This window comes from Pongo pygmaeus, chromosome 19, assembly GCF_028885625.2.
Source record: "Pongo pygmaeus isolate AG05252 chromosome 19, NHGRI_mPonPyg2-v2.0_pri, whole genome shotgun sequence".
In the NCBI taxonomy this organism is placed as follows: Eukaryota; Metazoa; Chordata; class Mammalia; order Primates; family Hominidae; genus Pongo; species Pongo pygmaeus.
Genome location: NC_072392.2, coordinates 75,156,963 through 75,174,120, shown reverse-complemented (window position 1 = coordinate 75,174,120; position 17,158 = coordinate 75,156,963). Strand labels below are relative to the sequence as shown.

At 54.1% G+C, this 17,158-nt stretch overlaps 1 protein-coding gene across 2 annotated transcripts in view; it reads left to right on the top strand.

Annotated features, from left to right (window-relative positions):
- ZNF385C (zinc finger protein 385C) overlaps positions 1-17,158 on the top strand; it is a 62,882-nt gene that overhangs the window by 19,782 nt on the left and 25,942 nt on the right. The window contains exon 2 of one of the 2 annotated variants that reach the window (XM_063656640.1): positions 5,568-5,819. In XM_063656640.1, coding sequence (XP_063512710.1) covers positions 5,568-5,819 — 252 coding nt within the window. Of the gene's footprint in view, positions 1-5,567; positions 5,820-14,737; positions 14,774-17,158 lie in introns of those variants that run through there. The other variant, XM_063656641.1, reaches the window with a different exon arrangement.

Below are 17,158 nucleotides of genomic sequence, written 5' to 3'. Positions count from 1 at the left end.
GTGGCACATGCCGGTAATCCCAGCTACTTGGGAGGTTGGGGCAGGAGGTTCACTTGAGCCCTACGAGTTTGAGGCCAGCCTGGAGCCTGGGAAACGTAGTCAAACCCCATCCCCCCCAAAAAAGAAAAAAGATCCTTTTTGTCAAACACCTGGCCCACAGTAAGCCCTCAATAAATGGGGTTGTTATTTCATAAAGAAGACTTGACGTAAGCAGCTGGGGGGCGAAGAGAAAGACAGGGAAGCCTCTATAATCAGCTCGTGCATCGTCTTTCCATTTGCTTTGAAGCAAGTCCACTGCCCTGCTCTAGGACTCAGTTTCCCCATCTGCTTAAGGCAGCATATGGACTAGGTCCCGTCCAAGTGTAGGTCCTGCTAGCGTGGGTCATGCTGGCTCTGAGTACGGGCCAGGGTTAGGGATGCCGAGCTGCCGATGCTCAGGGCAGGGTTAGATAGACCTGTGTGCCCCTGTCACTGCCCACCCGTCCACACTTTCTGACTGGGCTCCCCTAGCTTAGCTGGGGCAGTGTGGCTCCTAAGGGAACAGCTGGGAAGGCTGGGTCAGGCAGGGCAGGCTGCGGCAGGCCCAGCAGCCTGGCTGGGGGGAACACAATTAGCCTGGAATCCAGGCGGCCCCGTGAGCCCAGAGGCTATATATCACAGAGGTTTAATCAGCTGCATGGCAGATATTTGCTCTCTTGGGCCATGTCCCCGGCCCGCCTGTCATAAATTACACTGAGATTTCAAAATACCCCGTCCCCATGCTGGCGGGGCAGGCAGCTCTCCTTGGCAAGGCCAGGAAGATCTCATTCCTCTGAAGCCTCCACCCAGGGAATGGGACCTCTGCCCCCACCAACACTTGCACCTAAGACCTTCTTCCTGCCTCCTCCTGCTGGGAGGGTTGGGGAGGACATGGAGAGGCAGGAGAGTCGCTGTGATGACCTCCATCTAGAGGTGAGAAGGTGCAAAATATTGGTGGGGGGCTCCATGCAGTAATGGGGGCCTTCTCACAATGGCAGTGACCTCCAGTGTGCCCTCTGTGGGAACAGCTATACCCTGGATCCGTGGTGTGGCTCCAGGAGACAGCTGCGTTGCCCCTTGAGTGTGGGGACTGGGGTCTGTCATGTCCAGGGGATACCGAGTCTTCACCTACCTTCCCACTGGATGTTTGCTGCGCCACCTGGAGGCTATCTGTGGGACTGCCGCCCAGCCACAACATCCAAACCTTAGCAGCAGGGTTTGGACCATCAAATCACCAAGCACTTATGACCACACTAGGGTCAGATCTATGGCGCGTTAATTTGTTAGGGCTCCCATAACAAAGTGCCACAGGCTGGTGGCACTTAAACAATAGAAGTTTATTGTCTCAGTTCTGGATCCTAAAAGTCCAAGATCAATATGTGTCAGCAAGGCTGGGCACAGTGGCTCATAACTGTGATCCCAGCACTTTGGGAGCCGGAGGCTGGAGGATCTATTGAGCCCAAGTGTTTGAGGTTACGGTGAGCTATGATCACACTGCTCCACTTCAGCCTGGGCAACAGAGCAAGACCCTGTCTCTCTCTCTTTTTTTTTTTTCTGAGACGGAGTCTTGCTCTGTTACCTAGGCTTGCGTGCAGTGGCACGATCTTGACTCACTGCAACCTCCGCCTCCCAGGTTCAAGCAATTCTCTTGCCTCAGCCTCCTGAGTACCTGGGCTTACAGGCGCCCACCACCGCGCCCAGCTAATTTTTTTGTATTTTTAGTGGAGACAGGGTTTCACCATGTTGGTCAGGCTGATCTTCAACTCCTGACCTCGTGATCCACCTGCCTCAGCCTCCCAAAGTGCTGGGATTACAGGCGTGAGCCACTGTGCCCAGTCAATTTCACCTTTTTATAAGGACACCAGTCATGTATATTGGATTAGGGGCCCACCCTATACCAGTCTGGCCTTATCTTAATAGCATCTGCAATGACCCTATTTCCAAATAAGGTCGTATTCTGAAAGTGCTGGGGATTAGGTTGTCAACATATTGAATTTTGGGGGACACAATTCAACCGATATCACATAGTGAGTCTCAGATGTTCAGTGACACTCTCATTTCATGGTCTGGGCACAACAACACCCACACCATGGCACAGCTACACTGTGACACGCACACAGAGTGAGTGACACAGATTCACCTCAACAAACAATGGGGTAACAGAGACATTTGCAGTGACCCAGGTACATCATGACAGACACACAGGGTGACAGACTTACAAGCTGCAAGAGACAGACACACTATGTATTAATAACAGCTGATTGGCCGGGCACCGGTGGCTCACGCTTGTAATCCCAGCACTTTGGGAGGCTGAGGTGGGCGGATCACGAAGTCAAGAGATCAAGACCATCCTGGCCAACATTGTGAAACCCTGTCTCTACTAAAAATACAAAAATTAGCTGGGAGTGGTGGCACGCGCCTGTAGTCCCAGCTACTCAGGAGGCTGAGGCAGGAGAATTACTTGCACCCGGGAGGCAGAGGTTGCAGTGAGCCGAAATAGCGCCACTGCATTACAGCCTGGGCGACAGTGTGAGACCCTGTCTCAAACAAAACAAAACAAAACAAACAAACAAACAAAAAAACCAGCTGATTTTGTAGGGCACTGAGAAGCGTATTACATAGATTATAGGTCAGCTCATCTAATCCCCACAATGTGTGTATGACTTAGGAACTGTTATTGATCACTCCCATTCTACAGAGGTACAGATGAAGGAACTGACCTCAGGTCACACAGCCAGTGAATGACAGAGCTGAGATTTGAACCCAGGTGTGAATCAGCATGGAGCTCCTGGTCTTGGCTGGACATGGTGGCTCATGCCTGTAACCCCAGCACTTAGGGATGCCGAGGCAGGCAGACCACGTGAGCACAGAAGTTCGAGACCAGCCTGGGCAACATAGCGAGACCCTGTCTCTACTGAAATTTTAAACATACATAAAATTTCAAAGAGCTCCTGCCCTTATCGCTATGCTCCTCTGTTCCATCCACACACAGTCCCCACACTTGTCACGACAGACATGTTATGTGGGATCACTGCTCACAAAAAGGACAAGCAGCTTACTGAGAATGGGGGTGGCATCTGGGGACTACAGGCAGGTTTTTGGCCATGGGCTTGTAAAATTAATTTTCCTTGTTCAGATGGGGGCTCCACTATTGGACGTATGGTCTTGTGAAGACATTGTGGCATCACTGGACTGGTCTGATCTGCAAAGTAAGCATGGGCCTCAGAACACAGGAAATGCCCTCTGGGGAGATGAGCTTGTCTGCTTAGGTTGCCATAACAAAGTACCACAGACTCAGTGGCTTCGACAGTGGAGATGTAATTTCTCACAGTTCTGGAGGCTAGAAGTCCAAGATCAAGGTATCAGGAGGGTTCATTTCTTCAAAGGCCTCTCTCCTTGGCTTGAAGATGGTCTTCCCTCTATAACTGTGTCCAAATTTCCTCTTCTTATAAAAACACCAGTCATATGAGACCCAGCGCGGTGGCTCCACCTGAAATCCCAGCACTTTGAGAGGCCGAGGTGAGCAGATCACTTGAGGCCAGGAGTCCGAGACCTGCCTGGCCAACATGGCACTGCCCCATCTCTACTTAAAAAAAATACAAAAATCAGCTGGGCGTGGTGGCAGATGCTTGTAATCCCAGATACTCAGGAGGCTGAGGCAAGAGAATTGCTTGAATCCAGGAGGCAGAGGTTGCAGTGAGCCGAGATTGTGCCACTGCACTCCAGCCTGGGTGATAGAGTAAGACTCTGTCTCCCACTGGGTGCAGTGGCTCATGGCTGTAATCCCAGCACTTTGGGAGGCCAAGGTAGGAGGATCACCTGAGGTCAGGAGGTCGAGATCAGCCTGGACAACATGGCGAAACCCTGTCTCTACTAAAAATACAAAAATTAGCTGGGCGTGGTGGCGGACACCTGCAGTCCCAGCTACTCGGGAGGCTGAGGCAGGAGAATCACTTGAACCCAGGAGGTGGAGGTTGCAGTGAGCCGAGATCACGCCACTGCACTACAGCCTGGGTGACAGAGCAAGACTCCATCTTGAAAAAAATAAAGACACCCATCATATGAATTAGGGCCCACCAGTATGACCTCATTAACTTAATTACCTCCTTAAAGACCCCATCTCCAAATAAGAGTTACTTTCTAAGGTACTGGGGGTTATTACTTCAACATATGCATTTTTAGGGGACACACTTCAGTCCATAATAGGAGAGATGGGCTCAGTAATGACTCACCCAGGCCCTAGCCTTGGGGTTGCCCCAGCCTGAGGGAGGGACACAGATCTTGCTCTCAGGAAGCCCCTGTCTGAAGCAGAGGCAAGAAGCATGCGTGCAGATTTCCAAGTGAAGGCAAAATTCACCGAGCAGCCCCAGAATAGAAATGGTTAGAGGCAGACAAGTCAGGTAGGGCAAGTTTCAGAGAAGTGACTTGGAAAGCAAAGACTGTCTATGGGAGATGGGGGCCTGGAGGGGCCACTTGAGGGTCCAGGAGAGACAGAAAGAGAAAGAGAGTGAGAGAGAGAGAGAGAGAGAGTGTGTGTGTGTGTGTGTGTGTGTGTGTGCGCGCATGTGTGTGTACGCGTTGGGGGACAGGGCGGGGGCAGGGGCGCTGTGTTCAGCTGAACCAGGCAGCAAGGCTCAGGTCTCTACCGAAACCACCAACTGTTGCCTCGGCCTCGGTGGCCAAGACAGCAGGGGGCATCTGGAGCCACGTGGAGCAGGGGTTGGGATGGCTTCACACACTGTCACCATTTGTGAATGTCACCCTGCTGGGTGCAGGGCACAGGAAGGTTGTGTTTTTGGCTGGCAGCTGCTGCATCTCCAGTAAGCGCCACATGCCTGGCTGTCACAGGATTGCCAGCGCTTGCTGCGGAGCTGAGAACAGGACTCTCGCTTCCTCAAATGTGACTCAGCTGGCCTTGCCGCTGCCTCTCCCTCAGTGACCACCTTTCCTCCAAGACCCCAGTCCCCCTCTCTGAGATATGTTCTGTGGCCCTCCGAGTCCCCAGGTGTCTTGGCCTCCCCGTGTGTAGACATGTCGGACACCCTTCCAGAAAGTCCCAAGTTTTTTTGTTTTTTCTTTCTGAAATGGAGTTTCGCTCTTGTTGTGCAAGCTGGAGTGCAATGACGCCCAATCTCGGCTGACTGCAACCTCCGCCTCCCGGGTTCAAGCGATTCTCCTGCATCAGCCTCCTGAGTAGCTGGGATTACAGGAATGCGCCACCATGCCCAGCAAATTATGTATTTTTAGTAGAGACGGGGTTTCACCATGTTGGTCAGGCTGGTCTCAAACTCCTGACCTCAGGTGACCTGCCCTCCTCGGCCTCCCAAAGTGCTGGGATTACAGGCATGAGCCACCGCCAAGAGTCCCAAGTTTTAATGCTGCTTTGCTTGAAATAGACCCCGTTATGCGCCCTTCCACCATCCTCGGGCTGGGGCGTGTCAGAGGGATACAGAAGATACAGAGCTCCCTGTCTCCCGGTCTTGAGCCCCTTCTGCTCTAAGTATTCACAACCATTTAGCGTTCATTTGTCTCCCTCTCTATCCACTCAGATATGAAGCGGCCACTGAGCCCACCCCCACTGGCTGAGAAGGAGCCCCCGATATCTGGAGCTGCTGAGTGCCCCCCTCGGCCCCCAGAACCACCTAAGCCCAAGCGAGAGAGAAAGCGGCCATCGTACACGCTCTGTGATGTCTGCAACATCCAGTTGAACTCGGCGGCCCAGGCCCAGGTGCACTGCGGGGGGCGGGCCCACCAGAGGCGGCTTCGGCAGCTCAGCTTGGGGAAGAGCCCCTCAGGGCCAGGTCAGTGTGGAGGGACGCTGCTCCCACAAATTTGGTTTGGGGAGTATCTCTGTATGGGCCCCTCGGAGGGGCTTTGGGTCTGTGGCCTCCCTCCATGGGGGTCTTTGCGTCTGGGGTGCCCTCAATGGGGTCTTAGGATCTGAAGCCCCCCCGATGCCAGCAAGTTTTATTCTGCATCTGGACAACCCTTCTGTAGGACCTCTCGGAATCTGTGGGTCCTTAGGCCGCCTCTTGGGTCTTTGTTTCTAGGGACTCTCCCTGTGGGATCTTTTGGGATCAGGACTCCTAAGCAGCACTTCTCCAGCCTGGAGCCTCCTGGTAGCCACAGGCTTTCAGGCAAGGGTCTCATCTGCGGGGTGGGGGTCCCAGGCTCCAGCTCAGGTCTGTGGTCTCTGAAGGCCAAGGCCAGCAAGGTACATAGCACTGCAACCCAGGGACAAGGGGGAGGCCCCTCTTCCTTTGGACTCCCGACCAGGATTTCTGCTTCTCCCTAGCTGGGGTGACTTTGCAGAGGTTTGGCTATGAGCTTGGAAGGGGCAGCTGGCTGCAAGGCAGATTTCTGGGGGAAATGGTGAATGCCTCCATGAGGGTGATTCTAGCTGACAGGTGCACAGGGGCCATAGGGATAGTAAGAACCGCCCAGGCTGCTGTTGGCAGAGCAAACAGATTCACATTCAGGCCCAGTGTGGGGAGGTGGGAAAGGCGGGAATTTACCCCTGGCTCCTGGGGGAGGCCAACAGAAACCTACCTTGCAGCCCAGGTTGGCAGTTTTGCCAGAGGCTACGCTCTGACCTCAGACACCCTCTTGAGGGCTGTCTTCTCTTTTGGTGATATTCATGGGGCACCCACTGTGTCCTCCGCTCCACACACACAATCCTGTAGGCCGGAGACAAGTAAGATCCAATCTCTCTGCTTACCACCCTCCCCAAGATTGAGTGGGTCTTTTGGGTGGAGACAGATGTGAAAAGAGATAAGGGTTGTGGTTGCCACATGGGACATACCCTCAGGGCACAAAGGCAAAGCTGCAGTCCCTGGGGGCACCAGGAAAGTCTCCTGAAGGAAGAGGGGGCTGAGCCTCGGAACATGGATGAGGGGAGTAGGGGCATTATAGGCATAGGTCACGGCATAAGCAAAGGCCAGGTTGCTCTGGTGACTGGGACCAGCTCCTCCCCACCCAATTATTTCAGGCTGGACACCAAAAGCGTGACTCTGAGCAAGAGAGTATCTGACTGATGGGTGTTTCTGGAGCATATGTGTCTGTCTGGATTTGAAAGTCACTAATTGGCTGGGTATGGTGGCTCATGCCTGTAATCCTAGCACTTTGGGAGGCTGAGGCAGGTGGGTCACTTAAGGCCAGGAGTTTGAGACCAGCCTGGCCAACATGGCAAAACCCCATTTCTACTAAAAATGCAAAAATTAGCCAGGTATGGTGGCACACACCTGTAGTCCCAGCTACTCGGGAGGCTGAGGCAGATGAATCACTTGAACCCAGGAGGTGGAGGTTGCAGTGAGCTGAGATTGTGCCACTGCACTCCAGCCTGGGCGAAAGGGCGAGACCCTGTCTTAAAAAAAAAAAAAAGAAAAAGTAACTCATTAATTCACCAAACATTTATTGACCACCTACTATGTGTAAGCTGCTTTTGGGGGATTCACGTTTTTAAAAGATATCATATCTGCCTGTCAGGAAAAAGCTATCTAAATAACTACACATGCAGATGAGTTTGTTCCAAGATAATACCAGGCTTCCTAGAGGTGGATTCAGGGTGCCTCAAGAAGTCAGAGGAGGGGCCAGGCTCACGCCTGTAATCCCAACACTTTGGGACCCCAAACTGGGCAGATTGCCTGAGCTCAGGAGTTCGAGACCAGCCTGGGCAACACGGCGAAACCTCATCTACTAAAAAAACAAAATATTAGCCTGGTGTGGTGGTGGGCACCTGTAGTCCCCGCTACTTGGGAGGCTGAGGCATGAGAATTGCTTGAGCCCAGCAGGTGGAGGCTGCAGTGAGCTGAGATCACACCATTGCACTCCAGCCTGGGCAACAGAGGGAGACCCTGTCTCAAAAAAATAAATAAATAAATAAAAATAAAATAAAAAAAGAAGTCAGAGGAGGGAGAGGCAAACTGACATGGGAAGTGACATTGATGGTGGATACTGGAGACAAAGAGAGGATCCCAGGCAGGAAAGCCACCGGAGCAAAGGCATTGAGGCCTGCAAGCCCATGGCTCTTTGGGGCGGGGGGGCACCATCTTAGGGGTCATAAGGAGACATGAGGCCTGGTACTCCAGTCCAGATTGTTAAATTGGACCTGTGAAGTCACTGGCCATCAGCGTCCTGGGTGTGTGCAGGGAGTGTGCGGGGTGTGGAGAGGACAGCAGGAGCCACCTGCAAGAGCCTTGCCACCAGGCTGGGCTTTGACCTTTGTTCTGAAGGTGATGGGCATTGCAGAAGCCGTTTGAGCAGGAGCATTTAGTGTTTTTAGGTGTCTCTGGCTCGAGGGTACATAAGAAGGAAAGTGAGGTGAAATGGAGAAATAGATTCTGGAGCCTTTTCTTTAGTAGAACTGTCAAGACTTGGTGGCCAATGGGATGTGGGGTGTGTGGGGGGTGCCACGGACAGCTCTAGCTTAGGCAGTGCCACAGACGGCAGCTCAGTTATCAGAAAGGGGGGGCTGAGAGGGAGACAGAAATGGAGGGCTGGCACTGAGTGGGGAAGGCCAGTCCTGTGGCTGAGGATGTTGTCTGGTCTTTGCTCCTCTTGTAACACAGCCTCTTCAGGCCTTACTTCCTGGGCAACGGTCCCTGCGGTAAAAGCTCCTCCCTCCCCAATCCCACCACACCAAGATGAAGGGAGCAGGTGCGGGGAGAGGAGAAAAGACCACAGCTCCAGGGCCAGGTGCGGAGGCTCACACCTGTAATCCCAACACTTTGGGAGGCCGAGGCAGGAGGATAACTTGAGGTCAGGAGTTTGAGGCCAGTCTGGCCAATATGGTGAAACCCCAACTCTACTAAAAATACAAAAATTAGCCGGGCATGGTAGCACATGCCTGTAATCCCAGTTACTGGCGAGGCTGAGTCACAAGAATCGCTCGAACCCGGGAGGCGGAGGTTGCAGTGAGCTGAGATCACACCACTGCACTCCAGCCTGGGCGACAGAATGAGACTCTGTCTTAAACAAACAAACAAACAACAACAACAAAAAAGGTCACAGCTCCAGAAGAGAGTCCCAGCTAGAGACAGGCTGCCCAGATGGCTGCGGACTCCCCCCTCTACCTGGTTTCCCTCTTCCCGCAGTCCCCATGCACCTCAATACTGGGTCAGAACGGGGGCGTGGGGGCACTATCTTAGGGGTCATCAGGAGACGTGAGGCCTGATACTCCAGTCCAGATTGTTAAGTCGGACCTGTGAAGTCACTGGCCATCCGTTGTGTGTCATCCATCACCTCTCCCTCCAGCCCTGTGCTGGGCTCAGGCGGGATGCTGGTCAGTACCACTGAGCAGTGCCTGGTACCTGCCTCTGGGCACTCACAGTCTAGAGGGGTAGGCAGACCTGGAACCAGACCTTTTCAGCCACCCAACCTAGGAGGAGTGACCAGCACTGTGGGAGTGGGGCAGGGGAGGGGAGTGACAGCTGTGCCTAAGGCAGTGGGGATGGGTCCTTAGATTTCCAGGAGCCCTGGAATTCTGGGGCTCCAGCTAGAGAAGCTGTCTTCTCCATTGGCCTGGTGAACTCTGGGCCTGCCCTGGGCCATGACCCTCCCAACACCCACCCCCCTCCCCTGGCTTTCTCCTGTCTCCTCAGTTATCTGAGAGCTGGGGGTGGAGGGCGGCCCCCAGCAAGAAGATGCCAGCAACTTGGTCAGGCGCGGTGGCTCACGCCTGTCATCCCAACACTTTGGGAGGCCGAGGCGGGTGGATCACTTGAGGTCAAGAATTCGAGACCAGCCTGGCCAACATGACGAAACCCCATCTCTACTAAAAACACAAAAATTAGCCAGGCGTGGTTGTGGGGTACCTGTAGTCCCAGCTACTCGGGAGGCTGAAGCAGGAGAATCACTTGAACCTGGGAGGCAGACGTTGCAGTGAGCTGAGATCACGCCACTGCACTCTAGCCTGAGCGATAGAGACTCCATCTCAAAAAATAAAAATAAAAAAAGATGCCAGCAACTGCCCCTGAGGTGGAGGGCGCAGTGAGGGGAAGCACGTTGGGACCCTCAGCCGCCCTGGATGCCTCTTCCAGATCTGCCCAGATGGGGACTAGGCCAGTGTGCCCCTCTCCACAAAGCAGAGAGCCCTTAGGGTGCAGCTCCCCGGTGGAGGCTCCCTGGGGAAAATGCAGAGAGCCACAGCCATTCCAGGGAGGCTGAGGCTAAGTGTGGGCAGCCTTGAATGCGCTGTATTGGTCCTAGGCACTCAGTGTCCGGGGCGCCATGCCAGATTGAGACACGAGGTCTCGGGCCTGTGGCAGCCAGGAGCGGCACTTTTCCGTGGGAGCTGTCACTTTGATTAGGGGCCTGCAGGGCTGGAGGCTTCCACAGTGACAGGCAGTCACAGGCAGTAAGGCAGGGACCCTCTCCTGCTCACGTCCCCCGAGGCCGTCTGTGGGAGGGAGACTGGGGGGTGGTTCTCCCCTCTCTGAGCCTCTCTGCCAAGATCTCAGTCAGAGACCTCCTTCCTCAGCAGTATCTGGCTCCTGGAATTCTTACTCCCAGCGCTGAGTGAGCCCTGGAATACCTTGGAGGGGCACAGGAGGAGGAAGCAGCAGGAACCCACACTTCGTCTCCCTCCTCCAAGCACTGCCCCAACTTACCCTGCCCACTCCCCATCTGTCTCCTACCCAGGAGGCCCTTTCATTCTTTTGTCTTTTTTTTGAGACAGAGTCTCACTCTGTCGCCCAGGCTGGAGTGCAGTGGTGTGATCTCAACTCATTGCAACCTCCACTTCTCAGGTTCAAGCGATTCTCCTGTCTCAGCCTCTCCAGTAGCTGGGATTACAGGCACCTGCCACCATGCCCGGGTAATATTGTATTTTTAGTAGAGACGGAGTTTCACCATATTAGCCAGGCTGGTCTCAAGCTCCTGACCTCAGGTGATCCACCTGCCTCGGCCTCCCAAAGTGCTGGGATTATAGGCGTGAGCCACTGCGCCTGGCCTCTTTCATTCTTCAGGAATGCATCTTGAGCCTTCTTTCACCCCCTTACCTCTCCTCCCAGTGGGGGTGTGGAACAGGGACCTTCCCCAGAAGAAGGCTGAACTCCATGACCCTATGGACCATCACACACACACACACACACACACACCCCTAAATAACTTGAAGTGATTCTCTGACATCTGCAAAGAGACAGAGGTTTGCTGTCCCCTCACACTAACCTCTGATGCAGATGTTGAGCCAGTACAGGGCATCGGGGGACAGCTGGGCAAGGAGCAATGACCTACCCCCAGCCCCACATGGAGGATCTGCTGAGGAGCTGAACAAAGCACTTGCACCTGCAGCATGGCATTCCCTCCTCACCCAGCCATCCTAGGCACGGACGATGACATTCAGTCTCACTTTATAAACTGGGAGAGTGGGGCTCAGGGAGATTAGGTAACACCCAAGGCCACACAGTTGGGTTTGGGTCCTGGGTTTCTGACTCTATTTTGTTTTGTTTTGTTTATTGAGACAACGTCTTGTTCTGTTGCCCAGGCTGGAGTACCTGGCACAATCATAGCTCACTGCATCTTTCACCTCCTGGGCTCAAGCAGTCCTCCTCCCTGGGCCTTCTAAGTAGCTGTGACTACAGGCATGTACCATCATGCCTGGCTAAATTTTTTTTTATTTTTAAAAATTTTTGTAGAGATAGGGTGTATTAGCCCATTTTCACGCTGCTGATAAAGACATACCAGAGACTGGGCAGTTTACAAAAGAAAGAGGTTGAATGGACTCACAGTTCCACATGGCTGGGGAGGCCTCACAGTCATGACGGAAGGTGAAAGGCACGTCTCACATGGTGGCAGACAAAAGAATGACAGCCAAGTGAAAGGGGTTTCCCCTCATAAACCCATCAGATCTCGTGAGACTTATTCAGTACCACGAGAACCATATGGGGGAAACTGCCCCCATGATTCAATCATCTCCCACTGGATCCCTCCCACAACATGAGGGAATTATGGGAGCTACAATTCAAGATGAGATTTGGATGGGGACACAGCCAAACCATATCACAAGGTCTCGCTATGTTGCCCAGGCTGGTCTCAAACTCTTGGCCCCAAGCAATCCTCCCACCTCAGCCTCCCAAAGTGCTGGAATTACAGGCGTGAGCCCTTGCACCCAGCCCCAGGTTTCTGGCTCTAGATTCTATCTCACACTCCTCTCCGATGCCCTGCTGAGGAGAACAGCATATATTAGGAGCAACTGAGCCATTTTTCAGAATGGGGAGGAGTATGGCCCAGAGAGGGCAGGCTGTCCCAACAGATGATTCCACAAATGCTCGGGACCTATGGCCACTCCTCTGCCCTGTCCTTTGGTGTGCTCAACTGAAAAATAGGGAGATGCCAGCCATCCGGCTAGGGATGGGGAGACTAGCTTCTTAAAGTCAACCAGTCCCTCCCTTGTCTCTTGGTAGAAAGAACCCAGTCATCCAATTCAGAGTGGGCCTGCCCCATGGCATCCGTTGCAACATGACACAAGACGGGAGAGGAGGGCATTTCTGAAATGACTTAAGCTCTGGCTTGCTGAAATGGCCTGAAGAACCTTAGTCAGGGAGTGCAAGCTAGACAGGACAGGGCACAGGATAGGAGAGATCGAGTCAGACTATAATGGATGCTAGGGCCAAGAAGGCTGCAGGTACACTACATGTCCCTGTGCCTTCCAGCGGGAGAGGGGTAGTGGTCAGAGTGGCAGGCCAAAGCTAGGCTCCCCTGCTTGGCATCCTCAGACCTCCCCTAGCTCCTGTTTCAATCAGTCCCTCCATCCCCTCTCCAAGCCTTTGACTGCAGAAGCCTCTGGCTGCATCCTGGGCCCCAGAGATCAAAGACCTTGAGCTCAAGTCACGCCTGAGTCACTGGCTTGATGAGTTTCTCACCCCCACTCCCTGCAGATGGATTAATTTCAGTCCCATCAGGAGGCCCCGGAAGCCCTCCAGCCTGTCTCCCATCCTTCAGTATCTCCCTGGGTTGCCGTTTCCTCCCCAGTCACCGCCTCCCACACACATACTGAGGCCTTTGGGTGCATGCTGCAAAGAAACTGTGCTCCCCCAAGGCCACTGAGAAGTTCTTCTTGCAGTCTGACCTGCCTCTGCCTCCTGCTGCTATTCTCCCTTGGTGGCAGGTGACAGAAGTGCCCCACGCTCTTCCTGAATGTCATCACATCCCCCTCCCCCAGGTGTGACCCTGACCATTGGCATCCCCCTCCCCCAGGACCACCAGGAAAAGCAAGGCTGTCTGGGTAGAGAATTAGGGGGCTTAGCTCAGATCCCTGCCCTGGAAGAAGACAAAGATTCTGTCTGTGTCTCTGGGTGGGTTAATTAGCTCTGGGCTTGAGTTTCCTTCCTCTCTCCACATAAACAACTCCTCCCCCCACAGCCCCTTCCTAACAAACCTGTTTTCAGGACCTGCTGCTGCCAACCCCTCCCAGATCTTCTTTGTGAGTGTTGGCTGCTCCAGAGATTACAGGTTATTGTCTGGTGGAGACAGGATGCTGAGGGGGTGAGGGGGCTAGCATCGGGACCTGGGCTTGGAATGTAGGACTGGATCCAGCTGTGGGCTGGCTGCCTCCTTCCCCCATTCCACCCCCTCCCAGCCACCAGGTGCTCAGGTCAGTAAAGAGCCAGCTTTTAGGAAGAGAAGGGAGAGGAAGGAGTGAATGGAGGGGAGAAGAATGGGGCTGGGGGATCTCGGGTGGGCATGGGAGGGGTGTCAGGAGTTGTAGCGGATCAGGCCGGGTGCTGTGGCTCACGCCTGTAATCCTAACACTTTGGGAGGCCAAGGCAGGTGGATCATTTGAGGTCAGGAGTTCGAGATCACCCTAGCCAACATGGTGAAACCTCCTCTCTACTAAAAATACAAAAATTAGCTGGGCATGGTGGCAGGCACCTGTAATCCCAGCTACTCTGGAGGCTGAGGCAGGAGAATCACTTGAACCTGGGAGGCAGAGGTTGCAGTGAGCCGAGATCTTGCCACTGCACTCCAGCCTGGGTGACAGCGAAACACTGTTTCAAAAAAAAAAAAGAAGTTCTAGTGGATCAGACAAACTCCCTCCTCTCCTTCCTGGCATTGCCCAGATAGCAGATCCAAGGGTCCAGGTGCTAGACTAACAGTGGCAAGACGCCTGGATCCCTGCTCCCCAAACCCCACGTGGCCAGTGCTCTTTGATAAAGTGGCAACACCTCTCTGAGGCTCAGTTTCCTCTTCAGCAACAGCAGTTAAACATAAGGGGATGGTGAGGAGAGGATGAGTGAGGCTGGGCAGGAAAACGGGCTCCTGCAGCAGCAAGTCCTGAGGCAAGGGGGCGGCAAGAGCCATCCAGCAGGCAGGGCAGGACCAGCAGCTCCTCCTTCCCTGGAGGTCCCTGTGGACAAAGTCAGTCCTTCCATCCCTTTGCTTCAGCGCTTCAGCGTAAGAGGCCCCAGGCAAGGGAATCCGCTGTGAGTGGGGGGTGAGGGATGCTCCCCGATACCCTCCCCCAGTTCTTGGTCTGCACATTTGCCCCCACACTTCTCCCCTGGGGGAAGAACATGCCCTGTTCTTTCCACCTGCGGTTGGGATGGGGGAAACCAGAGAATGGGCAGCTCCTTCCTGGCAAAGAGAGACAGGGCCCAGGAACGACGACGCTGCTTTCCAGGCAGAACCAGGAGTCCCTCCCTCGCGCCCTCCCCTCCTGTCCCTCACATCCCCCCCTTCCCTCTGTCACTCTGGCTGGGTTTCATTTGCTCCTCATTCTGCGCTCCGTGGTGCCTCCAAAGGCAGAGAATGCTCTTGGGTGAGTGCTGATGATGCCTGGGCTGGGAAGTGGGGAGAGGGCTTAGGTGAGGGTGGTCCTCTCCCCTCTCCCCAGCCCAATCCTTTCCTGCTATAGTTGGCCCCCAAAAGTTGTCTGTCAGAGACACCAGTAGCCAGTTACTCTCAACGCTTTTCCCAGGTCCAGGGCTGGGCAGGGAAGCCCCCACTCTGGCGGAGAACAAAGGTGAAAGGAAGGGCAGGAATGGTGGGGAGCTGGAGGTCCACCCTGCGGGAAACAGGGGTGCTGGACATCTGGGCAGATGCCTGTCCAGGGAGCCCATGTCAAAGGTTCCTTGTATCAGACCTCACCTTTAACTGCCTCTGAGGGGCCGGGGGAGGGGGAGACATCCGAGGTGAGTGAAGAGAGAGCTGTTACTGCAGCAGAGAAAGAGAGAGAAGCAGACAGAGGGGGACAGAAATCAGGGTGCCTCCTCCCTGAGATCCGGCCACTGCACTGGGGTCCACATCAATGCTCTCCTCTCCCTCTTTATCTGTGGTCTCCCAGCTCACCTCTCCACACAGACGGTTGCCTGGCCTTTTTTGAGGGAGACAGCCATCACCCATCAAAGGCTATTTGGGGGAACCCTTTCCTTGGGGGCAAAGGCCTGGAGGCAGTGTGACTGGGGGCAGAGTTTATGTTGTGACTGGGCTTTGGAGTCTTCCTCCAGCTTGGGGAGAGTCTGCACATCCTGAGTGCTAGATGACCCAGAAGTGGCTTGGGGGCTCTGGAGAATGTGGGGAGGAACCCCCGGCCATGGTGGGAGTGGGCACTCAGTGGGTCTTGGCTCAACCTCTCACTCCCCACTTTGGCTCTCTCTCCCCTGGACTCCCATATTCTTTGCAGAGTTTGGATTTTATCCATGATAGAAACGGCAGTGTCATTATTTGAGATGTGTTGTATGCAGGCATGTGCCTCTGGGAGGACCCTATCTTCTGCCCCGTGACTTGGGGGTAGGGGGATGGGGAAACAGTTGGAGAGAGACTGTTTGGAGATATGCTCTTTTAAGTCTGATGCATTTAACTTTGTAAGGGGAGTGTGTGTGCACACCGGTCTCTGCATCTGTGTATGGCTCTTTGTGTACATGCAGCTATCTTTGTGAAGGTGTGTGCCGCTGTGTGCCCATTGCTGTTCATGGTCTGTATCTGCATTTGTAGGGGTCTGCACATTCATGTGCATCTGTCTCTCTGGGTATATGTACACACAAATATGTCTTTGTTGCTCGTGCCCATCTGTGTATGCGTGCATGCTCTTGTGTGGCCAGTGTGCCTGCCTTTGCCTCCCGGCCAGCATGGGTATCTGTGTATCTTGGCATCAGTACCACCTCCATATGTATACGCATCTCGTGTGTAGATAGAATACATGGTCTAACTGTGGGGGGAGGTATGTATGTATGTGCCTTGATGTCTAAACCTGCCACTATCCATGGGTGATGTGGGCCTCAGGTTGTGTGTCTCTGTGCTCGTGTGTGTGTGTGTGTGTGTGTGTGTGTGTGTGTGTGTCTGTCTGTCTGTCTTTTCCCATTATGGCAAAACAGCAGGATGTGGTTTTCCCAGATCTTCTCCCTTGGTGGCAGCCAGGGTGATGTTATTTCATAAGATTTCTGCTCTGTGCCCTGCCCCAGCCTCGGTTGGACCTTTGGGGGCAGGCTCTTCTTCTGTACTGGTCTGGCTTGCTCATACCTCTGACCACACCCCACCCTCTTAAGGCAGTTGGCTAATGAGCCATGGCTGCTCCAAGACACTTACGGTGGCTGTTCTGCAGCAAAATGCCATCCAAGAAGGCCTACCCCCAACCTGACCCTTTCGGGGTGCAGAATTCTAGACCTGAGGGCTGTGTGGTGCTGTTCGGGGGCAGCTGTGGGGGCTGCGACATCTCCCTTCATTTGAGTGTAGCCAGGAGTCAGGCGGCCACACGTGTGTGTGCATGTGATTCGCGCTCCATCCCAGCAGCTCTGGGGCTGGGGTTCACAGTGAATGTCAGAGGCAGACGGTGGGTGGCACAGAGCAGTGCTGCATGGAGGATGCTGGGGCAGAGGAGTTCCCAGCAGCCACTGGTGGGGCTGGGACCTCAAATCAACATGCACCCTAGGCCTTTTGCAGAAGAGCAGTGTACCCAATTGTGAGGGGACTGGAAGGCATTTCTGGGTGACTTTGTGCTGTCTGGAAGGGGAGACTGGGTCATTGTCTTGACATTCCCTTGATCCACAGCAGCAGGCCAGCCCCCTCTCTGAATGGCCTCCACACCTAGCACCTCATTTGGTCTTCAGACCCATTTCTGTCCTGCCCTAGCCTCCTCCCCAAGTTGTAATTCCCACTTTACAGATGAGGAAACAGGCTCATAGCTAAGTGTCCAGTCCAAGGCCTC